The sequence below is a fragment of the Myotis lucifugus genome, unplaced genomic scaffold (assembly GCF_000147115.1).
Source record: "Myotis lucifugus unplaced genomic scaffold, Myoluc2.0 scaffold_111, whole genome shotgun sequence".
Taxonomy (NCBI): Eukaryota; Metazoa; Chordata; class Mammalia; order Chiroptera; family Vespertilionidae; genus Myotis; species Myotis lucifugus.
In genome coordinates this window covers 3,027,013-3,052,152 of record NW_005871159.1, presented here as the reverse complement: position 1 = coordinate 3,052,152, position 25,140 = coordinate 3,027,013, and the positions used below count along the sequence as shown (strand labels likewise).

The window sequence follows — 25,140 nt, the reverse complement described above, 5'->3', positions numbered from 1 at the left end:
TGATTATTTAAAAGCTCAAACGGATGTGGACATGTTGGAAAGCATGTAGGATCAGAGGTGTTATATTCTGTAGGCTTTGAGTTGGTCAAGGCCTCCTGGAATCTAAAATGCAGTATGTACCTCTTCTTATGAGAATCGTGTTAGGTTAAAAAAAGCCTATATTTGAGATAAATATGCTCCCACAGTTAATATTTAAATGAATTCATTTCTGCAATGGTTTCCCTTCCATATTATTTCCAAACAATATTCCTTAAGGGAGGTGTTTTGTTTTTTTAATGCCCTTGACCAGAATCGAACCTGGGACCCTTCAGTCCACAGGCCGATGCTCTATCCACTGAGCCAAACCAGTCAGGGCAAAGGGAGGTGTTTTTGTTTGTTTTCTTCTTCTTCTTTTTTAAAGCAGGCAGCCAGAGGGCAGCTGTTTCCAGTTTACCAAATCAGGAACCTCTACACAGGCTGGAACCCTACATAGCCTTCCCTGAAGATGTACCTGGGAAGGCTATACTGTCTATGGAAATACAGGGCTGCTCTGTGTATGGAGTATCGAGGATATCCAAGACTGAGTTAAAATGCTAGAAGACGGTAAGAAGGGCTGAAGAGGCAGAAGGATTAACAAGGTGGCCATAGTGATGGGTTTGCTGGTGGGAAGATGTTTCTAGCCTCTTGGAGGGGGGAAGGTTCTGGCCCAAAGCAGATCCAGCCTCCTGTGGGTTTGGCAGGCCATCTGGCCCCCAGTCTGTGATTGGGGCCAAGGCCTGGAGAGGGGAACCCTGTTATGGCCCAAGGTGGGAAGACGCTGATCCTCATTCAACAGACTGCAAACTCTCCGTGGGCAGCATGCCTGAGCCAGCATGACACCTATAGGTGCTCATAAATGATGAATCAATAACCGGAGTGGTTGAACTATTAAGTGACAACAGGAGCATTTGCAAGCTGCCCAGCACCCTTGCTGGTGATAAAAATAGGTTTGTGTGAACAAGAGGGACATCCATAATTCTACCAGAGGAGCCTCAAGCCAGAGAAACACCATTTTCTTACTGTTATTGGGATAGCACTGTCCCTGAAGCTACCATAGGCTAGAGAATCACTTGTTGTTGTTTTTTCCTACAGCTATTTAAATCTAATAGTCAGGCTACAAAATTCTTTGGTTGATAGGTGCCACATTTCACAACACCTACACTATAGTACCTGTGATAGTATAATTATAATTCGTAGTTTTTAAATCTAAAAAATGTAGTCCATCAATTCAAAATTTTGAGATCTTTAACACTGTTATCCATGAAACTAGGAATATTTATTCAATTAGATTGAAATCCTCAGAGAAATCTACTCCATAGCTTTAAGGGGTGAGAGGGAATATTTGATCTGCTTACAAGTGAGGATTTGGGGTATACCAGTATGTGTGGTTTGGGGGGGGTTGTAGATTTTTAATTTTTTTATATTTTCCTACTTCTAGGGGCATATCAAGTATCATGACCTTCTCCTGGCAATGACTGTCTAGATAAAACCTTTCTTTAAGATGGGCCTTGTCAAAGTAGCCCTGGTCAAGGGCTGTGGCAAAGAGATGTTGACAGTACAACAATCCATGTACAAAATCAGTTTAATGATCATTTCTGTAAGTAGATTTAAATAAACAGAAAATAGTTCGAACGTTACCTTGCCAAGCAATCAAGCAAAACACTGGGTCCAACACTATCTGCAGGCTGAGACCTTGAGGGCAATGGCTGGGCCCTCTCTGAGTAAGACGTGAGTGCCATCTGGAGGATCTACTTGAAACTACAGCGCAGCAATCGTGAAACCTTACAGTACAATTTGTGAAAAGGTGGTCAACATAAGCAGGAATGTGGGACCTTCAACGCGTGGCCTGAGCTCCTGCTGTTTTTCAAGCTTCCAGTAGAGGATTGAGAATGTTCCGGAATGAGGTACTTTCAGCCGAGGTGCGAAATGAAAGCCTACCACCGGAAGAGTATCAACATCAGCTTGTTAATTAAATATATAGGTCAGGAAGTACTAGGCAGCAGAGAAATGGGCAAATGTGTCCCCAGTCTAGTACGTCCTACCATCCCCTCATCCTACTCTGGCTAGGGTCCGATATAAATCCATCAGAATTTTTATTCATAGTATGTAAATGGACTGATAGTTTAGTTTTTTTCAGAGGCATTTACATTTTAATAGGTTGAAAGTACTTGCTTAAAAAACGAGAGAGAGATAATGAGCAGAATTTCCAGTAGATGCCAATTATTTGAGGGGGTCTGGTGAAGACAATCATCTCCTTTATCAAATAATTATTCCTTTTAAACAAACTAGGCCTGTTCCTTACCATACACTCATTTTAATGAAGATGTTTTAAAAGAGTATTTAATCCTTTAAAAGTCTGAGTATTAATGAACAAACATCTGCATTTCCTGTGTTTACATGTTACTACCCCCTACCTCAAGGCTTCTCAAATATCTGTGGTGAAAACGTAAAAAAAAATTTCAATCACTTGAGGGACCAACACTTGTGTAAATTAAACTAAGAATTTGATGGCAATATCTACAAGTTTGGTCTATCTTGTACTTATCTTGGGCCTCAAGATCTCAGCCACCATGACCACCAGTTACGTTCAAGAGCTTGACTTACATCTTCCTTCCAACTTTTAAAAGAGCATGGTCTTTGAATCCATACTAATGAACATTTCAAGCACTTTCTATTCCCCATTTTAAACTGACCCTCTACTTGTCATGTGTTTGCACAACTCCCCCATGCCCTTGCTTAGTCCAACCCGATTCAGTTTGCTAACTTTATTTGTGGTGGATTTGGCCTAGACACCAGAAGCTTGTGTAAGACACTTGGGTAGCACAGAAGTCCATGTACTTGGGGATTAATAGAGGCACCCATCTAGGAAAACTACAAAGCTGACAAAACATACATTTTCTTGATATAAAGATTATAGGAAAGCTTCGGTTGAATATTTTTCTTTCTCATCCTCCCCTTCTTCTTTTTTGCCAAAAATAAGCAGGTTGAAAGAGTCTTTTGATTGATAAACAATCCTTCATCCACTGGTTGAAAAGCAACACATTCTTTCTTTCTAATCCCAGTAACCCCAAACCGCAAATTTCACATGGCCATATATTAAGGAGTGTTCATACATTTCCATTTATAAGGCACAAACCCAAACATCTCTCAGGGAAAGAAAGAAAACAAAGATTTGAAGACAACAAGATAATCTAGTAATAGAAGATGTTTGTCAAAGTGGAGTGAAAACAAACCACTTCCCTTTTCGGTAAATGGGAACCTTATACTGATAGGAAATGCAGCCTCCCGCGGCTCCTCTGTCAACGCAGCCTCTTTCACTGGACCACAGCGAGGTGGGTCCTCTGGAGGCTGCATGGCCAGAACACATCAATGGCAAGTACCACTTACCCCGTAGAAGCTGCTGGGCAGTGATGTCTGAAATGGGACATTCTAGCTACAGGGTGCCCCACTCACCATTCATACTCCAAGGAGCCTCCGGGGACCAACCACAGAGCGCACACACACTTCCTGTCCTGGGGCTTGACTGTTTTAAGGGTTCAGCTCTCAGTGGAGATAAGTGCCTGTCTGAGGACCCTGAACTGGGCTAGTTATGTGGGTCCCTTGTGGTGTGGCATGTACTTAAAAGGCTGGACCCTGGGTTCCTCTTGAAATAATTAGATCCCTAGAGGGATCCTTAGAACCAATTCATTCTACCAGGGGCTTTTTGAACACGCTGGCCAAAATCTGGAGAAGACTCCCTGGAGCAAGCCCCAAATCTTCTGGCCTGTCAGGCAGCTGTAACAGACCTCAAGTAATCCTCCAGTCCACGGGTATACAACAGTGGGCCCTAGGATACCAAACAGTATCCAAGCTTATTGCCTGGGCCTCCTGATGGCTCTTGGCACTGTACTTTCTAGTACCGTCTGCATTAGTATTATATGAGAATAAGCTTCCTGGATAGCCACATGGATCCACGCAACTACTTCACAGTCCTGTATGTTACCAAGGTCTGAAGGGAGTGATCAGCACTTTAGAGGAAATAGCCAGAGAGATGTCATCCTGAGAAAAGGGTCAGAGTTAGAGTGGGTGAGAGAGGAGAGATCAGAAATCAGATGAACTGGATAATTCATTGTCTGAAGGTTTCACTGAATCTTGAAGAGTCTGAATTCTCCACCTTGGACAATCTGAAACCCAAAGGAAATGGGTCCTTGGGTCAATTTATTCAATTACCAAAGACCAGCAACAGTAGGATGGCTGGTCCAATATGGTGTGGACCAGCCACCTCCTTATTTTCCAGTCCAAGTTTATCACCCCTCCAGCTCCAGGACTTGCCCCTGGAGGCATTAGTCAGAATTTTACTAAATTTTCAGGCATGAATATGGTCCTTAATTCAGTGCCCCATGATCTTAGCCAAGGTCCCTTCCTTTCCTGTGTCTTGAAAGGCTATGACCCAGATGGAAAAGGAACACTCCTTTTATTAACAACATAACTCTTGAATCCTTTGGCTTCCCAAAGGCATGGCCATAGCATATCCTTGGATATATATGTATTAATGTAAAAGCCATTAATACACATTAAAACTCTTAAAAACAAAAAGTCAGCTCCTGTGTTTGTATCACATTTCCCCCAAATCGCAATGGGGTGCCTCCACAGTTTGCCCACCCTGCCAGCCTCAGGACTCTTTCTTCATCAGTCTGGCCTTGACTTTGCGCCTCAGGAGGGCTGCAGTGGTGGTGCTGCAGGCGGTCAACAAGAAGAAGGACAGACAGGCCACGTAGACAGACAGGGGACTGTGGCGCTGCAGGAAGATCTCCTGCCGCCCCTGGTAGTCCAGGAGGATGGCCTCCAGCTGGGAAAGCGTGCAAATGGACAGAAATACATGGAAGAGCTGATGCCCGTGGCCCACAATGTCACAGGAACCGGGGAAGTACTTCTCAGGAACCGGGCAAGAGAAGAAGTAGGCGCTGACCAGGAAGAAGAGGATCTGGAGGGTGTGGTACCAGGCGGCCTGCTCCTGGCAGCCAGCCAGGTGGCATAGGGCCACTCGGTGGGCCACGGGGCTAATGTCCAGAATGAAGGCCAGCCCTGAGGGCACCACCTGACATATCTTCTTCATGATTGGGTAAGGCTTCTGATAACGATACTTGGCGTAACAACAGCCAGCGCAAGACAACCAGCCACAGAAGGCAGCTGCTGGAAGGAAGAAGAGCCAGAAGTGCTCATACCAGCCCTGGTCGGAGGTGTAGAAGAAGTGGACCAGGGCGCTGCCGTATTGGTAGATGCTCACCCCCACGTAGTCCACGAAGTAGAACGTGTAGTGGGAGAGCTCCGACTGGGACTGCAGCAGGTGGGCCAGCACGCTGAACAGGAGGTAAGTGATGGAGGACAGGACGTAGATGAGCAGGGGCAGGGTGCTGGCAGAGGCCCAGGGCAAGGCCTCGGCTTCGGCAAAGGCCCAGAATCGCAAGAGGACAGCCAGGGCCGCCAACAAGTGGGTCCAGACGTTGACCACCTCGTTGTGTTTCTGGAAGAGGCTGAGGAAGTAGTAGCGCCACCTGTGGCCCGTGGGGCGGTAGCCGGTGTGGATGTAAGGCTCCCGGAACAGCTGGGGCACATCTGTCTCGGGGACGGTGCAAGGCATCTTGGGAAGCCCATTCTCCAGGATCTTGGGCAGGCGGCGCAGCTGCTGCCCGCTGACCGACAGGGTGCTCAGGTGCTCCAGGATGGCCGTCGTCATGGCTGCCTGGCACGGCAGGGCGGGGGGGTGCAGCCTAAAGACAAGAAAGGAACATCAGCAAAAATGCAGCGAGAGAGGGACTGAGCTAAGGGAGCAAAGCAACTATGGGTGTTCTTAATGAAACGCAGCTTTCTCGTGCAATACGGAGGCAGAAAGCTGCAGGCAGCTCTGTGAGCCTTTCTTCTTCTTTTTTAAAAGTTATTTATTTATTTATTTTTAAATCCTCACCCCAGGATATTTTTTCATTGATTTTTAGAGAGAGTGGAAGAGAGAGAGAAATACCAATGTGAGAGAAACACATCGATTGGTTGCCTCCTCCACGGCCTGGGCCTGAGAGGAGCCTGCAACCGGAGGTACATGCCCTTGACCAGAATCCCAACCCGGGACTAGGCTCTATCCACTGTTAGGAAACGCAGGCTCTATTCACTGTTAGGTTGGTAAAAACCCATGTATATTCTGGGAAATATTTGACCAGTTAAACAAATTTAACATAAACTCTAATTGCAAAGATTGTTTTTTGTTTTTTAAGTTATACTCTGAAAAGGAGGTAGTTTTGGGCTTCTCTCTCCTGGATGCTTACATCTCTGCTCAATGAATTTTAGGTCCCCCAAATGCTGAATTTACATTTGAAATTTCTGTTGACAGATGAGCCAGCTAAGCACGGCAATTATTTCATAAAATAGTTCGTAAAATAGCTGCAAAGTTTCAAGTGAAGTTACTGAGTCAAGAAATGGATTTTTAGCATGTCTACAGTTACCTTCTGTAATTCATATTTCCCAAACCCTTTTCCTCAGAAAAGTGCAGCAAGTGCTTCTCAGGGCACTACTAATGTAGTGAAGAAATGTCATCTTCCTACTCACACACCTTAACATTGAAAAAGAAAAAATATCTAAATGGTCTAAAATGTAGGACATAGAAACTAATAAAATGTGAAAGAACCTCAGGGAGACCTGAGGTCAAGCCCTGGCTTTTGGCCACTTACTGGGTAACCTGGGGCAAGTTACAGCGCTCACTAAGCTTCAGTTCCCTCATCTGCGACGTGGGAGTAGTAATTTTACGTATCATATGGATGGTTGGGGGTGGCTAAACGAAAGAATTTAACACATAAAGTGCGTAGCACCCTGCCTGGCCCAAGACGAGCGCTCAGTAAAAGCTAAGTACTGCTGTTATCTGTGTTACTATGAGCTGGCCTTTGTGCTAGGGATACAAAGACTAAAAAGATATGCTGCCTGCTTTTCAAGGTCAGAGTCTACTGAGGCAGACAAGTAGGGACGTTATGACCAAAACATGGATGTGTGCTCCACGGAGGCGAGCGCTGGCTCACGGTGTCTCTGCAAACATAAGCAAAATAGACAGAAGGCCAGGGAGCGGTGCGCAAGCTTCTACAAGTGACCCCTGAACTGGGTATTGAAGGAAAATCAGAATTCCCAAGAGAACATGAGGGGGAAAGAGAGCTGTAGGCAGAGAGCAAGGTCAAAGCACTTATGCCAAAATAAGGACCCGTGCAGCCTGGAGCGCCCGAGGAGGTGGCAGGTGGCGTGTGTGTGGTCTGAAGGAGGACATCGGCACCAGAGACCTGAGCCCTGCCCTCCACAAGGACAAGCCATGAGCTCCAGCCTGGGCTCTGTCATCTGAGAAGTTGAGCGACTGATAAAGAGAAGCTGCCTCACAGGCTGATGTAAGGACTATTATGACGTCATGCCCTTAAAGTGTTTAACAGAGCGCTTGGTTCCAAGTCCACAAAACATCTGCCATGATTACGACCATCTCCAGTGGGAGAAGTGGGGGCAGTTCACGAGTGGACGACCTAATGCCCCCTCCGTGCCTTGTATCTACTTGTATGGTGGCCCTGAAACCTGGGACTGAGTCATTTCTTTAGCTAGTACAGGCCAGTGATTCCCTACCAGGACCAAGCCATCAACTAGTGCTCAATATAAAAATTAGAGAACCTTATTAAGAATCAGAGTGTCAGCCAGAAAGACAGGTAAGGGTGGGAGAGAGATAGAGAGAAAGTTGTCATCAGAATACCTTAATTCATTCAAAACGAGCAAAACAAGAAAAAGCTAAGCAGTGCTTTTGCCGCCAGCGAGCAGAGGGATTGAGAACCTGGGGGTTAATAGATGGAGATTCCAACTGACCTGGGTGGCAGTTGGTGACAGAGCACAGCAGGGGTAAGGGAGGGGGACACCAGCAGGTAGAACAGGTGGGGTACACAGGTCCCAGATCAGGTGGATGCACTGTAGGGCTGGGCCTGGGACATGGGACGACATTTCAAACTGTGCTGATGCTGGTGACTGAGAAGCATGTAATCTAGGGGCACTGGGCTTGTTGGAGCTCTGGGGAATTAAAGGACTCTATTCTTTAGATACAAACATAGTGGGAAATCAGATGAAAATGTTGATTTTGTGTCTGGGATATGGGCTGTAGGACTCGCTGAAGATGTGGCCCGGCACGCCCACCTGCGTTGATCAAGCGAGTTTCCATCATCTCTGGGCACCCCAAGCAATCGCAGGCCATTCTGTATCCAGAGTTGAATAACACATGACTGCACAGTTTCTGCTCATCTTTGCATCCTCGAAAATGGGATGCCTGACACAATAGCAGGTTTTTATAAGCTGATGACACAACTGAATTTCTAAAGATTAAAACCATGGGTCTGGGTTGTCTATTGGTTGGAACTAAGTCCAGTTCAGACCTGGGAGCCAACTGGCATCTGTTTGTTCTGAGGAAGAAAAGACAGATTATGATGCTGCTTTATTGGCAATTTTCAGAAAACCCCATCTGACCCTGAGTTTCTCCAGCCCTCATCTCACCAACGTAACCTCCTGGCTTTATGTTGACAAGTCCTGATCATGAAATCATTGCCACTTCTCTTTCACTTACGGAAACTGAACTAGGAAGAGGTTTATAGAAATAAGAAACAGAGAAGTATAAGACCAAAAGGATATTCACTTTAACTTCAAAGGAAAGGGTGCACAGGAAAAAATAATAAAAATAAAAATAAAAAGGCAGAATCTTCATTTCCCTTGAAAATGAGGTCTCCTTTCTCAAGGATCCTTAGAATGCAGCCACATCAGTCTCAGGGGCTCCTTAACTCCACCCTCTGGAGTGTGTAACCCAACATTCACCGCAAGTTCCAGGGACCTGACCTCCATGGCCTCCAACTCAGGACACCATCTCTTATCTCCCTCAGCAATGAGGTGATAAAAAGATCTAGGTCCTCTATCTGTGGGTGACAAGGACCTCAATTTCCCTTTGGAAGTCCAAGGTCATAAAAAATTCTAAACTAATGATTGGGAAGAGTGGGGATTAATTTTTAATCCTTTGCTTAGCAACTACCTCTTCCACGGCCATAAAATTCTCCCTTTGTGTGAGAGCAGCCACCACTGCCACAGCGATGGTAATAAGTTATAATTCTTTATCATCATTAACTTCAGAAGCCGCTGTCCAGTGGGGTCCGACCACCTTCCTAGACAGGCCTTACCTGCAGTTAGGCTTCAAAGGGCCAGCTGTAAAGTCTGGGAGCCCGTTTTGGAGGAAGCACATATTGGCATCATGATGTTGTTGCAGAACACACTTCTCAGCCTTCCCATTGCCGGCCCTGAGCAAGGGCCCCTCCCTCATTCCTGGCCTCTGTCCCCATGCACCCTCCCCAAACTCATGTGGTCATGAGTCAACTAAGATGCTCCCTTAGAATGGTATCCCTTGCATGGGGTGCATATCAACTCCTCTGCTGAGGCAGCTGGGATGTAGATCTTCCTGAAGAGGCCCCAGCATACTTCTCTCCTGGGTTCCCGATCACGGGTTCACTCTGCTCACTTCCCAAGCTCCTTCAGGGGCAGGGACTGCGTGGTGCACACTTCCTCTGTCTAAAATAATCACATGCCTTGCCCAGCCAGTGTGGCTCAGCGGCTGAGCGTCGACCCATGCACCAAGAGGTCGCCGGTTCGATTCCAGGTCAGGACACATGCCCGGGTTTCGGGCTCAATCACTGGTGGGGGGCATGCAGGAGGCAGCCAATTGATGTTTCTCTCCCATCAATGTTTCAATCTCTCTCTCCCTCTCCCTTCCTCTCTTTCTAAAATCAATTTAAAAAATAAAATAATCATACACCCGACAATCATTTACGGAATGGATAAATTCTTTAGGCCCAGACATATGGCACCAATTTCCTTCTTTCAGGCAAGACTGAGGAATAAAAGAAATAATAGCTTGGACGTTGGGAGGTCGGGCTGTTCCTGGCCAACTCCTATTTATCCTTTACGACCCAGCTCAGGTTCCCCTGTGAAGCCTTCCCCTCAGGTACTACTATCTTGCCCACTGCACTTGTAGTCCTCCATTACAGCAATTTGCAACCTTTTCATCTCATGGCACACAAACTTATTATTAAAGTTCTGCAGCACACCAAAACAATGTATTTTTTGCCGATCTGACAAAAAGTAGGTGTAACTTTGATTTATACACACTAGATGCCTAGTGTTGTGTTGGTTGTCATTTTTTAAAATTTGACAATCTAGGGAAAAGAGGTCAGTGCCCCTGACTAAATAGTCAGATATTGCATGTTTTAAAAATTCTTGCAGCACACCAGTGTGTTGCAGCACATGGGTTGAAAAATCGCTGCTCCCTTACAGCACTCTCCCTACCGTACAGCGCCAATGCCCACTTTATATTACCTGTCTCTCCGCCCACTACACTGTAAAGATCCTTTGAGGGCTGAGAATCTTTTATCACCTATCACTGTGTCTCCCACATGGGGGATGTTCCAATAAATTGTTGTTGAATAAATGAATGAATGGAATGAAAATGTCAGGATAATGATAATGACAAACACTTATATGGTGTTTATCATATACCCTGCAGTATTCTAGGCTCTTCACAAATACTAGAGGCCCAGTGCACAAAATTTGTGCTCTGAGGTGGGGCAGGGGGATGTCCCTCAGCTCGGCCTGTGCCCTCTCGCAGTTCGGGATCCCTTGGGGGATGTCTGCCTGCAGGGGATCAGGCCTAAGCCGGCAGTCGAACATCCCTCTCACAGTCCAGAACCCCTCACTCCTTACCGCCCACCTGCTTGCTGCTCCTTACCGCTCGGCTCACTGTTCCTAAGTGCTGCCGTGGAGGCAGGAGAGGCTCCCGCCACCACCGCTGTGCTCACCAGCCGTGAGCCCAGCTTCTGGCTGAGCAGCATCCCTCTGTGGTAGTGCACTGACCATCAGGGGGCAGCTCCTGCATTGAGCGTCTGCCCCCTGGTGGTCAGTGCGCATCATAGCGACTGGTCATTCTGGTCATTTTGCTGTAACGGTCACTTAGGCTTTTATTATATGGACTAGAGGCCCAATGCACAAAAATTCGTGCAAGAGTAGGCCTTCCTTCCCCCGGGGTGCTGGCACCGGCTTTCCTCTGGCACCCGGGACCCAGGCTTCCTTCCCTTTGGCCAGGCGCAGGCACCCAGGACCCCAGCTTTGTCAGGAAGGACATCTGGAATGACATCTGGAAGATGTTCAGTCTAATTAGCATATTGCCATTTTATTATTATAGATTAACTCATTAAACTTCCCAACAACTATCTGGCATTGGTACTATTTCTTTTTCTTTTTTAAAATTCTCACCCGAGGATATGTTTTTATTGATTTTTAAGAGAGAGGATGGGGGGGGGGGCCCAGGGAGAGAGAAATGAGAGAGAAACATTGATAGGTTGCCTCCTGTATGTGCTCCAATTGGGGATCAAACCCACAACCTACATATGTGCCCTGACCGGTAATTGAACTTGCAACCTTTTGGTGTATGGGAGGACAATCCAACCAAGTGAGCCACCTGACCATAGTGGTACTATATCATCATTCTCATTTTACAGATGAGGAAACAGAAGCACAGAGATTCATTAACTTGCCCAAGGCTACACAGTAAATTGCAGAGCCAGGAAGTAACCTGAAGCAGTCAGCCATAGTGACTGAGCTATTAACCACTATGTCCTCAAAAAATGCACTCTATGACTAAACCCAAATATTTTTCAGCGGTATGCAACTTCAGATATGCTACTGCAACACTGCTTTGCTCCATCCACAAAGATAATTTGCAGTTGGCCCTACAAAAGCAATCAGTATTGCAAAGCTTCTCAGTTCTTTGCCACTGAGTTTATTTGTAAATCAGAGTCCAGTACTCTCCAAGAGAAGGAAATGGGACTGCCACATACTCTATTAGGCATCTATCAGACAATCCAGTGGGTGTGCAACCCAGATAAAAAGTGATCACAAACCCCGCAGGCCTCTTTCATCTTAAAGAGACATGCGTCCTTGCGGCTGGCTTGCAGACTGGTGCAGTGAGAGATTCCAGTGATAAACCTAAAGATAAGGTTGCTGATCAGCCTGCTGGAGGAAAGCAGGTAGCCCTGAGAATAGTCACTGATTCCGCTGCACCCACAGCATGCTCTCTAAAACCTTTCCCCGGGTAAAGTAGAGAATGAAATAAAAAGCTCCATGTTTGGGAAATGCACATAGTTTGGTGCCATCTGGTGACATTTTATCTGAAGGCCAAAGATAAACGCTCCAAAACACTGGTGTTCTTTGGTCTATTTCAAGGACCTTACTGGAACGGATCGCAGGTTTGGTTTAGCAGATTCCCTGGAAAAGCACTGGACGAGGAAGAAAAAGTTCCCACTTCTAGGCCTAGCTCTACCACTAATGATGGGACTGTAGGCAGATCACTCAATCCCTCCCTGCCTCAGTCCTCTAGTCTATAAAATAGGAGTCAGTCTCTACAGACTCTAATACTGTAAAATTCCATAATTCATCTGGGCTGTGTTTTGCTTTGTATGGAGGATCAAGCAGTGTGCTAAAACCACCAACAAAGAGCTCCTGTGTCATCACCTCACGTCACTGTGTGGGGGCTCGCACAGATGGCAGGGAGGTGGCCTGCTGCTTATTGGACAGAGGACAAAAGAGCAGCCATTTCCATCAGAGAGGGCAGAAGAACGCTTCCAGAATCCATAGAAACCCAGCTCACACATCACTGCAGAACTATAAATGGCCGAGAAGGAACAGCAGCCAAAGTGCCGACATGGTGTGCGATTGTTAAGAACTGGAGCCATGCTTGGAGCAGCCTCTGGTCCAACCAGAGACAGAGATGGCGTTGCCAATAGCCTCAGACGCCGCCAGGATCTCCACAGTCGTCCATCAAGTGAGAGGCGGCTGGGCCCACACCAACCTTTGCAGCCACATCTGCCAAATATATCACTGTTTACAAAGTCACATTTTAAAGAACGGCACCACTGGCAGAATCCTATTATTAGCAGAGATAATTTTAACATGAACTCTGATTCACCCATGGTCAACACATATCCTCTCTATACTCAAGAAAACCTGCCCTAGCCGGTTTGCTCAGTGGATAGAGCATAGACCTGCAGACTGACTGGTCCCAGGTTCGATTCTGGACAAGGGCACATGCCCAGGTTGCGGGCTCGATCCCCAGTGTGGGGCGTGCAGGAAGCAGTCAATCAATGATTCTCTCATCATTGATTTTTCTATCTTTCTCTTCCTTTCCCTTCCTCTCTGAAATCAATAAAAATATATTTAAAAAAAGAAAACCTAACACACATAAATAGCATCTTGATATCCCCAAATGGGAGATCTGATTTAATAAATTATGATAAATCTATAAAATAGGATACTGCATATATTCAAATATTTATGTAGATATATTTACATTTACTGTTACAGAAAGATGCACATGAAATACATGTGCTCCATTTTTTTTCACTGTAGTCTCCCCTGCACTTAGATTGACTAGGACATAGTAGATGTCCAACAAAGATTTGCTGAATAAAAAAATGAAAGATATTATTACAAGAAAGAAGCAAATTAAAAGTATGTGTCCTGCCCTGGCCAGCATGGCTCAGTTGGAAATTATGAAGAAATCTGCCCTAAATATCCATGTGCAGCTTTTTCTGTGAATACGTTTTCAACTCATTTGGGCAAATACCAAGGAGCATGATAGCCGAATCTGAATTTTCTTTATTGCTACTTCCTATACTTTCCACGTCTCAGCTCATCTTCCCACTTCAGCAGGTACTATTTTTCAAACAGCACAGCACACACCTTCCACGTGCAATAAACAGTAGCTGTGTTTATTGTGGTGGAAGAATTCGGAGGAGCTGGGGAATTTGGAACACACTGAAGCAGTCTAAGGTCAACCAACAGTTAGCTGGAGGTGATCATTTTTTTCCTCAGAGACTTCCTGTTTAGGTCAAGGTGAGCTCTGCTACCTGAAACACCTGCTAATGAAAGCCTGGGGACAGGAGTCTCCCAGGACTTCCCCTAAGGGTGTAACTGGCAGCTTCATTAGTGTGGCTTGGCTTTAGCAGCACAGCCTCTAGCTTTCTGCTGCAGGAAGCTCTGTCGCCCATCTGCAAACCTGCTGGGACCTGGGCCAGCCCAGGTGAACCCTCAATCGAGCTGCAGATTTCCACTGGCAGGAAATCAATCTTGGAATGGTACTTTCCATAGCAGAGGGATCTGCTAGCAAATTAAGTCTGGGCTGGAGCACCATGTGAGGAATGCGGTCTCCTAGCTGTGAGAAGTTAAACCTTTTGCAGCTGAGGCAGTGCACTCCCTGGATGGTCCCAAGACGAAGGCTTTTTATTTGCTACTAAGAAACAAGTAAGTCGCTCCATTTTCTGTTTCTTTTAGATATCCCAAGGCCTTAGTTCTAGTCCACAATGGCCATGAAGAAGTCTTCTCCAGCCCAGCCAGTGTGTCTCAGTGGTTGAGCGTTGACCCAGGAACCAAGAGGTCACTGGTTTGATTCCCGATCAGGGCACCTGCCCATGTTGCGGGCTCAATCCCCAGTAGGGGGTGTGTAGGAGGCAGCTGATGGATAATGTTTCTATCAGCCTCTCCCTTTCTCTCTCTCTCTAAAAATCAATAAAATCATATTTTTAAAAAAGCTTTAAAAAGAAGTCTTCTCCAAGCCATCTTGATTTCTTTGCTTCATGAACACTTAACCTACCTATTCCCCACATTTGGTATCAGAACATCCGGACTCCCGTGCTGCCCCACTGCTGTGTGTAGAGAGCCTGTTTCTCCTGCGTATTGGGTTGCAAGCTCCTTGGGACAGGAACACTGACTTACACATCCTCTAGTTCTCCTATCAGCAACTATCAGAGGAAAGGTGCCCCAGAATGTGTCAATAGAAAATTGTTCAAACACAAAGTGAAATAAGATTCTCCTTTGGCCCTCTTTGCTTCTAAAGGCAAAACTGGTGAGAGGTGAGATAATGAACACGGGAGGCATTTTTCAAAAGGAAACAACATTTGAGTCAGCTCTTGTTTATCTGTGTGTGAATCATCAACGTGGTGAGTATCCTTAACCGTCTTTAAATTGTTAACTGATTTCCAATCATCCGCTCGCACTGGGCCTATCTCCCCCTACCACTGGTAGTACTTTTGTGCCCAATAATGCCTAAGCAGAGATGCAGGAAATAGAGAGGCCACGCAGGAAAAAAAAAAAAAAAAGCAAAATAACATTGGAGCAGGAGTCAGGAGACCTAGTTTTCTATTCTTGCTGCTCAGAAGAGGGCAGAATAGACTGTCCTGGTTCCCTGAACAAGCCGCACACATCACACTGCCAATGCTAATTGTGCCCCTCTCTGCCTGGCAAAGCTTGCTCTCACACGTGGGCTGAGATGTAATCTCCTCTGTGAGGTTTAGCAACAGCCTCAAGCAGAATGAAACACATCCTGTTACATCAAGCACATCCAATGCACTCCCCGGCGTTATGTTGTAAGTGGATAGATATACTTGCTTTTTCCTTTATAAAACTTTACAAAAAATGGTTTTAGACTCGGGGGAGTGAACACACAATACAATACACAGATGATGTATTATGGAATTGTACACCTGAAACCTATAACTTTATCAGTCAATGTCACCCCAATATACTCAATAAAAAGAAAAATAAATAAAACATTAAAAAGTTTTTAGTTTGTGTTACTTGATTGTGAGGATAACTGAAGCACAGAGAATGTAAGCGACCTACTCAAAGCCCCAACCCAAATCAGCCCTAAGGTACGGGCAGACCTCTCTGCTTCTGATTTCTGTGCCCCAAAAGCCCAACTACCTGTGTCTCAGGAAAAGAAAGCCCATCAAACATGAACAGAAAAGGAAGAGATAGCTGAAAAGTGAGTGCCCGTCTGCCTCTGAGCTGACAGACAAGGAATCCCGGCTCTCTAACATCCTAGGTGTATTATCCAGGACACCTGCCCCAAAGCCTTCCATAAGGGCTCGTTCTCCTAAGGGCACCCCTGACCTCACTCCACTTCCCAGCGTGGCCTCTCCTACAGTGTGAAGTAGTCATTCATAATCAGTAGCTGATCTGGCAGAGAATCATTCGTTATTCTATAGAGGAGCTTTGTTTGAAAGGTCTACCTACTCAGTTCAGATCAATGCCTGTGAACTGTCACACAGCTCCACTCCCACCTCCATTATGTGACAAGTACCCACCCAGCCTGCAGGTCCTACCTCCCTGTGATTACTGATCCTTCAGGATTACTTTCACTCCAAGATCTCAGATGTGAAGTTCCCCCTTCCTGATCCCAACACTCCTGACTCCCACCGGTACCATTCCCGCGCGTCTGCGAACACACTCTGGCCTCCTCGCCCTCCAGTCCTCCGGCCTTTCTTCTCTCTCAGTCCACCTTCCTCATCTGGCCCCGCTGCTGTCTCTACACAAACTGGGCCCAGAGCCTGCCACTTCTCATCTCCTCTGGCCAGACTCCTCACCCCCACCCCTTCGCTGGGTCCACCTGCCTGACCCGCCTTGCTTACACCTGACCTTTCTTTCTTCCTCACAGGCGCTGTGTACTAGTATGGAAAGTCACAAAACATTCTGAGACCACTACAAATTCATGCTTTTAATCCTCAACCGAGACGTCACCTTACTCATCTGGATGTCCCATCAGCACTTTAAGCACTGTGTGAATAAAACAAACTTTCTCCTGCGGTACCTAGTTCTAGTTATTGGTGGGACCAACCTCCCAGTCACCAAGCCTTGAAAGCAAAGCAAAATTTCTCCTTTTCTTCCTCCTCCTCGAAAATCCCCAGACATCAAATCCCCCTTTTTAAAAAGTGCAGCTTATCCCAAACCTATTCCTTATTTCACTTCCCCTGTAGGCCTGTGTCCTGCCCCAGCTACACTATGGTGATAACCGCCTTCCTACCTGACCTTGCACCCTCGTCTCTGGTCCCAGTTCCATCTGACCTGACTGGGCTGAAGTTCAGGCCTGATGATGCTACGTCCCAAAGCCGCCAGGAGCCCTCTCCTCTTTGCCAACTAAAGCTCACATTTCCGAGGATCGCAGCTGAGTCTTCCATGCCCTGGCCCTAATGGACCCACAGCTTGATTTCATGCAGAACAAAACAGAGGAAATAGAACAGAGCATGTCAGGATGCATCCTGCATATTAAAGTACTGTCACGAATCTCCTGGTTCCTGAAATAAAATATATTTCTTAGCAAGGTTCATGTTAAAGTTTGAAAACCACTCATCTACCCCATCTAGTATTCCTAAACATGCCCTATGACTTCCTCTTTCATTTAAAAATTATGAGCCAAACCGGTTTGGCTCAGTGGATAGAGCGTCGGCCTGCGGACTGAAAGGTCCTGGGTTCGATTCCGGTCAAGGGCATGTACCTTGGTTGCGGGCACATCCCCAGTTGGGGGTGTGCAGGAGGCAGCTGGTCGATGTTTCTCTCTCATCGATGTTTCTAACTCTCTATCCATCTCCCTTCCTCTCTGTAAAAAATCAATAAAATATATTTAAAATAAAATAAAAAATAAAAAATAAATAAAAATTATGAAATACTTCTGGCACACAGAAAAGTATAGAGGATAATACAGTGGTTTGTCAACTTTTGATATGTCATATTTATATCAGATTAAAAAATATATGTATATATGTGTATGCATGTGTATGTGTATATGTATATATATATATCTATGTTTATACAACTGAGAGCTAGCCTCCTACCTGACATTCCCTTGTTCCCCAGCAGCAGCCACTATACACAGAATTTGGTGTTTTTCATTCCCATGAATGTTTTCAAATGAAAACATTATGACACTTGAAATTACATAACTACTATGTAATTATTATGTTACCAGGGCCCAGTGCACGAATTTGTGCACCTTGAAAGGAACTGTGGGCTGTGAGGCTGTGTTGGGCACAGGGATGGGTCTCAGCCCATACTCCACGCCCCTGCCCAGCCCCTCCCACCATGGCCCCTGGTCTCCTCTCTGCTGGCAGCCCTGCTTCTGCTGCAGCCGCTCCCATGCGCTGATGTTGCTGGCCCCACTCACACCCGCTGACAGGGCTGAGAGGCGGATGCCGGCCTCGATCATCCCTCAGGAGCAGGGGGAGGTGGAGAAGCCCTGAGGGGCAATCAGGGCTGGCAGCCACTGCTGGCATCCACTGACGGCATTGAGTGATTGAGGCCGGTGCCAGCAGCGGGTGAGAGCATGGGGAGGGACTGCGGCACACAGGAGCAAAGAATTTTCAGTAACCACCAGAGGCTTGCCCCAATGACAGCGACTTGTGCCCTGCCTTGGTCTGGCACCTCCTCACCTGCTCCACCATCCTGCTGCAGCCTATGCCCACTATGTTCCGTGCGCACCCCCTGGTGGTCAGCACACATCATAGCTACCGGTTATTCGGTTGTTCCGCCATTTGGTCTATTTGCATATTAGGGTTTTATATATATAAAGATGCTATAATAAAATCATGAAATTAAATACAGTATTCATAAACATATATTGTTTTAAATATTTTTAATCTTTATGTAAATTTTGTACCTAACATTCTGCAGCCTTCTTCCTTTCATTTCATACATGCTTTGTGTTTTTTTTCCCCCACATTAATTATGACATGATTCTCCAATTGATTCATTTCTGTGCTGAATATTTTCTGAATGCCACAATTTATCTGTCCATCCTCTTGTGGATGGACATGTAGGCTGTTTCCAGCTATTTTCCCTGACAAGTAAGGCTGTGGTGCAGTTTGTACATGCTTCTTGGGCACGTGCCTAGAAGGGGCTTCCTCTGCAGGTCTCTGCCCAGGAGGCTGTTCCCCCTTTACCCTTCCCTGATGGCACCTCTCAGATGCCGATTCCCCCATGCATCTAACTCACCCAGTCAGAGCTACAGCCTCCGTCCATTCTCCTGCAAACTTCAGTTTGCATCACTTAAATGATGCCATTATATACAATTCTGTCCTGTAGATATTTGAGTACTTTTCATATACCCCTAGCAGGCCATAGTTTCTGATGAGCAAGTCCTGTGTAACATGGCATTACATTCCCTCTCCTCCCCACTTAGAGCCTGGCACATATATTTGCCCAGAGTGGACCTTCGATGAATATCTGTTGAATCCACTGAGCTTTCCTTCTTTTGCTACTGCTATCACCATCTGACATACCTCTCGTGACAACAATATATGTATATATACACACACATATATATAATAATGGCTGCGACATTCCTATGTACTATCACTTCACCACGGGGGTCAGGAGAAGCCTGTCTCTATCATCCACACTCTATGTTGGGAGAAACCAGAGGTCCTGGGGAACACTCCCAGCCAGATGACTGCCTGGAGCTAAATGACGGTAGGCAGTTGCTTATGAGTAAAGGTAAGGAAAACATTCTCCCTCCTCTACTTATTGTCAAAGCACCCAAAATATTACATTTATGCCCAAAAAATGTATAAGAATTTTGTTCAGAACTAAAAGTCAAATACTGGTCAGATAAGAATGTTATTAAAAAATTGGGGGAGGAGGGGCATTTTCAAGATTGGTGCTGTGCTTATTTCGGTCAACCAGTGTTTATTGTCATCAGCGTAGACAGGATTTAAGGAGGAAATCTGTTCCTCCTCCTCCCACCTCGTCCTGCGACCTTAGCAATTATTATACAACATTAGCCTGGGGACAGAGTCACAAATAGCCACACGTGTGCTGAATGGCTGTGGAGTAGTTCCAGAACCCTTGGCCAGGGACAGGCTTGTGGAGTGGCAAAGGTGGCTGTCTACCCACAGGTGTCCACCGCTCCTCCAAGGTCAGTGGGGTGGGGGTGGGAGCACGGCTAGAGACCTCTTCCTGATTCCAAAGTAGAGATTCATACTCATCATACTTCTTTCTTATTAGCTATGGAAGTGGTTAAAAAGTGAGATGTGGAAAAGTCAATTCAAGAATCCAGTACCGCCATAAGAAAGGATGAAATAGCATCATTTGCAACAACATGGATGGACCTTGAGAACATTATGCAAGGTGAAATAAGTCAGACAGAAAAAGCTAAGAACCATATGATTTCACTCATATGTGGGATTTAAAACTGAAACTTATGAACACAAACAGCAGTGTGGTGGTTGCCAGAGGCAAGGGGATGGGAGGGGAGAAGGGGGTCCTAACATGAGGTGACAGGAGATTTGACTTTGGGTGGTGGGCACATGGTGCTATATACAGATCTTGTAACTTAGAAATCCACACATGAAACCTATATGTTTATGTTGACTAATGTCACCCCAATAAAATTTAATAAGAAATAAAAAAAAAAGAATCCTGTACCACAACATCTCTCAACTTCTTCATGAATACAAAGTATTGGCTTAAATGATTGGGAGGTGATGTCTGTTTATCCCAGCCTCATAAATTAGTAATACAACATGCCCAGGTCGCAGGATTTACTCTGAGAAGCCATATTACCTACCAGATGGAGAATAACTGAAAGTACCCTGAGCTGCCCTACCTAGTTTATGGGTTGACAGAAAGGTCAGCTGAATTCTTGAAAATCCTCTTCTTGAGGAGTTTAAAACGTATATTGGAAGTGGCTTAAGCAACAACATGCACACTCAGGACAAACTAAAAAGTCAGACTCCTGACTGTCATTTCTAGGTTATGGAGCTTCGCTTTAGAAAGGGCCAAGTATAAAAGTAGCCATTTCTCTTCACTGTAACATAACCTCAAGTCTCAGGTGACATGTGATTATAATCTGTGCAAGTGCTACCTGAGGGCCCGGATTGTTTTTCCAATCGAGTTGAAATGCCCACAGCCATGACTTCTGCATCAGCTGCCCACCAGCATGAGCTTTAAAGACATACACCACTTGCTCGTGGCCTAAGCACCGCCACACACCACCTGTGGGCCCTGGAAGGTTCAGACACTGATTACAACAGCAGCCAGGGGGAAAACAACTCCTTCCAGTGCTTGCTCAAATCCCACCTTCTCAACAGCCTCATTGCCCTAGTAACGCAGCTGCACCCTCCCCAGCACCTAGAACCCCCTTACTCTGCTCTTTTTCTTTGTTTTCTGTATCACTTTTTACCTTGTGATTTATTATGTTCTCATGCTTTTAATTTTTTTTAAAAAAAAAATATATTTTTTATTGATTTCAGCGAGGAAGAGAGAGAGGGAGAGAGAGATAGAAACATCAATGATGAGAGTCATTGATTGGCTGCCTCCCGCATGCCCCCCACTGGGGATCAAGCCCGCAACCCCAGGCACGTGCCCTTCACCGGAACCGAACCCAGGACCCTTCAATCTGTAGGCCGACGCTCCATCCACTAAGCCAAACCAGCTAGGTGTTCTTATGCTTTTAAAAAATTGTGGTAAGATACTCCTAGCAAAATTTCCCATCTGAACCTCCTTTACATGTACAGTTAGGAGTGTTAAGTATATCCATACTGCTGTGCAACCAGTGTCCAGAACTCTCACCTGGCAGAACTAAAACTCCATACCTATTAGATAACTCTCTATTCTCCCTTCCTCCAACCCCTGGCAGACACCTTTCTACTTGCTTTGTCTATGAAGTTGACTTCTCTAGATACCTCATATTGTGGAATCAATCATACAGCATTTGTCTTTTTGTGACTGGCTTATTTCACTCAGCACAATGTCCACCAGGTTCATCCATGTTGTAGCATGTGTCAGAAGTTCCTTACTTTTAAAAACTGAATAATATCACCTGGTAAGTATATACTAGATTTTGTTCATCCACTCACCTGTTGATGGGCACTTGGGTTGTTTTCCACCTCTTGGCCATTGTAAATAATGCTGCTTACACACATAGGTGTTCAAGTATCTCTTTAAGACCCTGCTTTCAATTCTTATGGGTATATACTCAAGTAGAACTTCTGGCTAATTGGCAATTTTATTTTTTAATTTTTTGAGCACCTGCCATACTATTTTCCACAGTGGCTGCACCGTTTTTACATTCTTATCAACAGTGTATAGGAGTTCTAATTTCTCTGCATTCTTGTCAGCACTTATCTGTTTGTTTTTCACTGTAGCCATCCTAATGGGTGTGATGTTAATATATCATTTTTACTTATTATGCTTATTATCTGTCCTCTCTAATACTGCTGCTGGTCCAGAATATAATCCCCATTAGCAGAGGAATCTTTGTCTAATCTGTTCATTGATATGTCCCCTGTACCTAGAACAGTACTTGGCATATGTACAGTAAATGTTCAGTAAATATTCATTGTAAGAATCTATAATAATAAAAGCATAATATGCTAATTAGACAGGATGTCCTTCCAGACGACCTTCCTTCCAGAAGAAGCTGGGGCTGCGAGGGAAGCCCGGGTCCCGGCTGCCAGAGGGAAGCTGGTGCCAGCAGCCGGGGGAAGGCCTACTCTTGCACGAATTTCGTGCATCGGGCCTCTAGTGAATAAATAAGTTGGTGAAAGAAAGACACACTGAAAATATACTGGCTTTTACTTTCCTTGTTTCTATGTCAAAATGTCAATCTGACTTTGAACTAATATTTGTGTGTGTGCTTGTGCCTGCATGTGTACTAGTATACGGTATCTTCAACCAAACTACTTAGGACAGTAGCTTGTTCCCATTTTGTTTTTTTACTTCAAAATAAGATATGTGCAGTGTGCATAGGAATTTGCTCATAGTTTGTTTTTTTAAACTATAGTCCAGCCCTCCAACAGTCTGAGGGACAGTGAACTGGCCCCCTGTTTAAAAAATTTGAGGACCCCTGATCTATTATATGGCAAGGCATCTAATTACTGAACATCTGCTCTTCTTATTGTCCTGGAATTACCCTCCACCCCTCTGAAGCCCCAAGGCACCATACCTCATTCTCAGTATGTTATGTATACCTCATTTTTACCTTACCATTCTGTCTCTAAACTATTTTTCCCCCCAGGGGACAGGGACAGAGAACAAGGGACAAGAAACTTCATATATATATAACTGGAGTTGCAACTTTTAAAAAATTAACTTTTTCAATTACTGTTTACATTCAATATTATTTTGTATTAGTTCAGGTGTACAGCATTATAGTTAGACAATAATACTTTACAAAGTGGTTACCCTAATATTTCCAGTAACCACCCAGCACCATACATAGTTATTACATATCATTACCTGTATTTCCTATGCTGACTTTATATCACCATGACTATCTGTACTTCTCAATCCTTTCACCTTTTTCATCCAGCCTCCCAAACCCACTCCCCTCTGGCAACCATTAGTCTCTGTATCTATTCGTCTGTGTCTGTTTTGTTTGTTTGTTTATATTTTTCTTGAGATACCACATATAAGTGAAGTCACATGGTATTTGTCTTTCTCTGATTGACTTAATTCACTTAGCATAATACCCTAGGTTAGTGATGGCAAACCTTTAGAGCTCAGCGTGTCAGCATTTTGAAAAACCCTAACTTAACTCTGGTGCCGTGTCACATATAAACATTTTTTGATATTTGCAACCATAGTAAAACAAAGATTTATATTTTTGATATTTTTTTATATATTTAAATGCCATTTAACAAAGAAAAATCAACCAAAAAAATGAGTTCGAGTATCACCTCTGACACACGTGTCATAGGTTCGCCATCACTGCCCTAGGTCCATCCATGTTATCGCAAATGGTAAGATTTCATTCTTTTTTATGGCTGAGTAATGTACTACAGCTTTTTTAAAAAAATGTATTTGTATTGATTTCAGAGAGGAAGGGAGAGGGGGAGAGAGATAGAAATATCAATGATGAGAGAGAATCATTGATCAGCTGCCTCCTGCACGCCCCCTACTGGGGACCGAGCCCATAACCCAGGCATGTGCCCTTAACCAGAATAGAATCTGGGACCCTTCAGTCCTCAGGCTGACGCTCTATCCACTGAGCCAAACCAGCTAGGGCTACCACAGCTTTTCTATCCACTTGTCTATTGATGGGTTGCTTCCATATCTTGGCTATTGTAAATAATACTGCATGAGCTTTTTATGTATATGGGGTTTCCATACATACATATGTAATTGAAGTTGGATATTTTCTCTTGGTAATCTGTCTCAGATTGATTTAATTATTAGACCAACTGAAAAAAGCTAGTAGAGTAGAGGGAGATTTCTTCCTCTCCACAGAGCACAGATGAGGAAACAGGTTATGTCCCTTGCCCAAAGTCACCCAGCCAGCAAGTGGTGGAGCCAGAATCCACACACCGGAAGTCTTGCTGCAGAGGTAATGCCTGAATTTCTACGCTACTCAGGAAATGCTGTTTCTGCTTTATTTATTGAAAATCATTCTAAAATGTGTTTGTGCCAGAACTGGTTTGGCTCAGTGGATAGAGCGTCGGCCTGCGGACTCAAGGGTCCCGGGTTCGATTCCGGTCAAGGGCATGTACCTTGGTTGTGGGCACATCCCCAGTGGGGGGTGTGCAGGAAGCAGCTGATCGATGTTTCTCTCTCATCGATGTTTCTAACTCTCTATCCCTCTCCCTTCCTCTCTGTAAAAAAATCAATAAAATATATTTAAAAAAAATAAAATGTGTTTGTTTACTTTACTAAATGTGTAAGTGAAAATAATGTGGATAATTCAGAACCATCCGAGTCCTTCATCTCCTTCTCCATCTCAGTGATCCTTATGCAGCTCGGATAATGGAACTACCAATGGTTGAGAAGACTGGATGGTGTCTCTGGTGAGCCAAGAGCCCTACTGGGAAGTTGATCTTAAACAAAAGTTCTAGTAGGACTTTATTTCCCTGTGATTTCTGTGTTTTTTTCAAAGTGGACGATGTCAGTAAAAATTAGCTTAATTGAAGACTTTGATTAATCTAAGTTATACTGTAGTAGATACACTGTAATTAATATCGATAAGACACATCCATTATACAGTCCATTTAAAAATGGGACAACTTTTCCTTCTTTGAGGTTGTATTGATCTTGGAGGCAAGGAAGGCATAAGGCCCAAATCCTGCTCTCTTCAAATTAAATGAATCACATACTTAAAAATAAACCACAATCCTTCTGGCACCAATAGCGCCTCTGTAAACTGAGAATAATAAAGGCCAATGACTTAAGATTTCTGAATTAAAGTTGGAAAAAAAAAAGAATGTAATTACATGCCGAAGACAAGATGACTGC

The 25,140-nt window shown here is 44.8% G+C and overlaps 1 protein-coding gene across 1 annotated transcript in view; it reads right to left on the bottom strand.

Annotated features, from left to right (window-relative positions):
- Positions 1–1,582: 1,582 nt before the first annotated feature.
- The window catches only part of PAQR8 (progestin and adipoQ receptor family member 8), a 39,455-nt gene continuing 15,897 nt past the window's right edge, over positions 1,583–25,140 (bottom strand). The window contains exon 2 of the mRNA XM_006093231.3: positions 1,583–5,768. Coding sequence (XP_006093293.1) covers positions 4,670–5,734 — 1,065 coding nt within the window. The 5' untranslated portion in view covers positions 5,735–5,768 and the 3' untranslated portion in view covers positions 1,583–4,669. The remainder of the gene's footprint in view (positions 5,769–25,140) is intronic.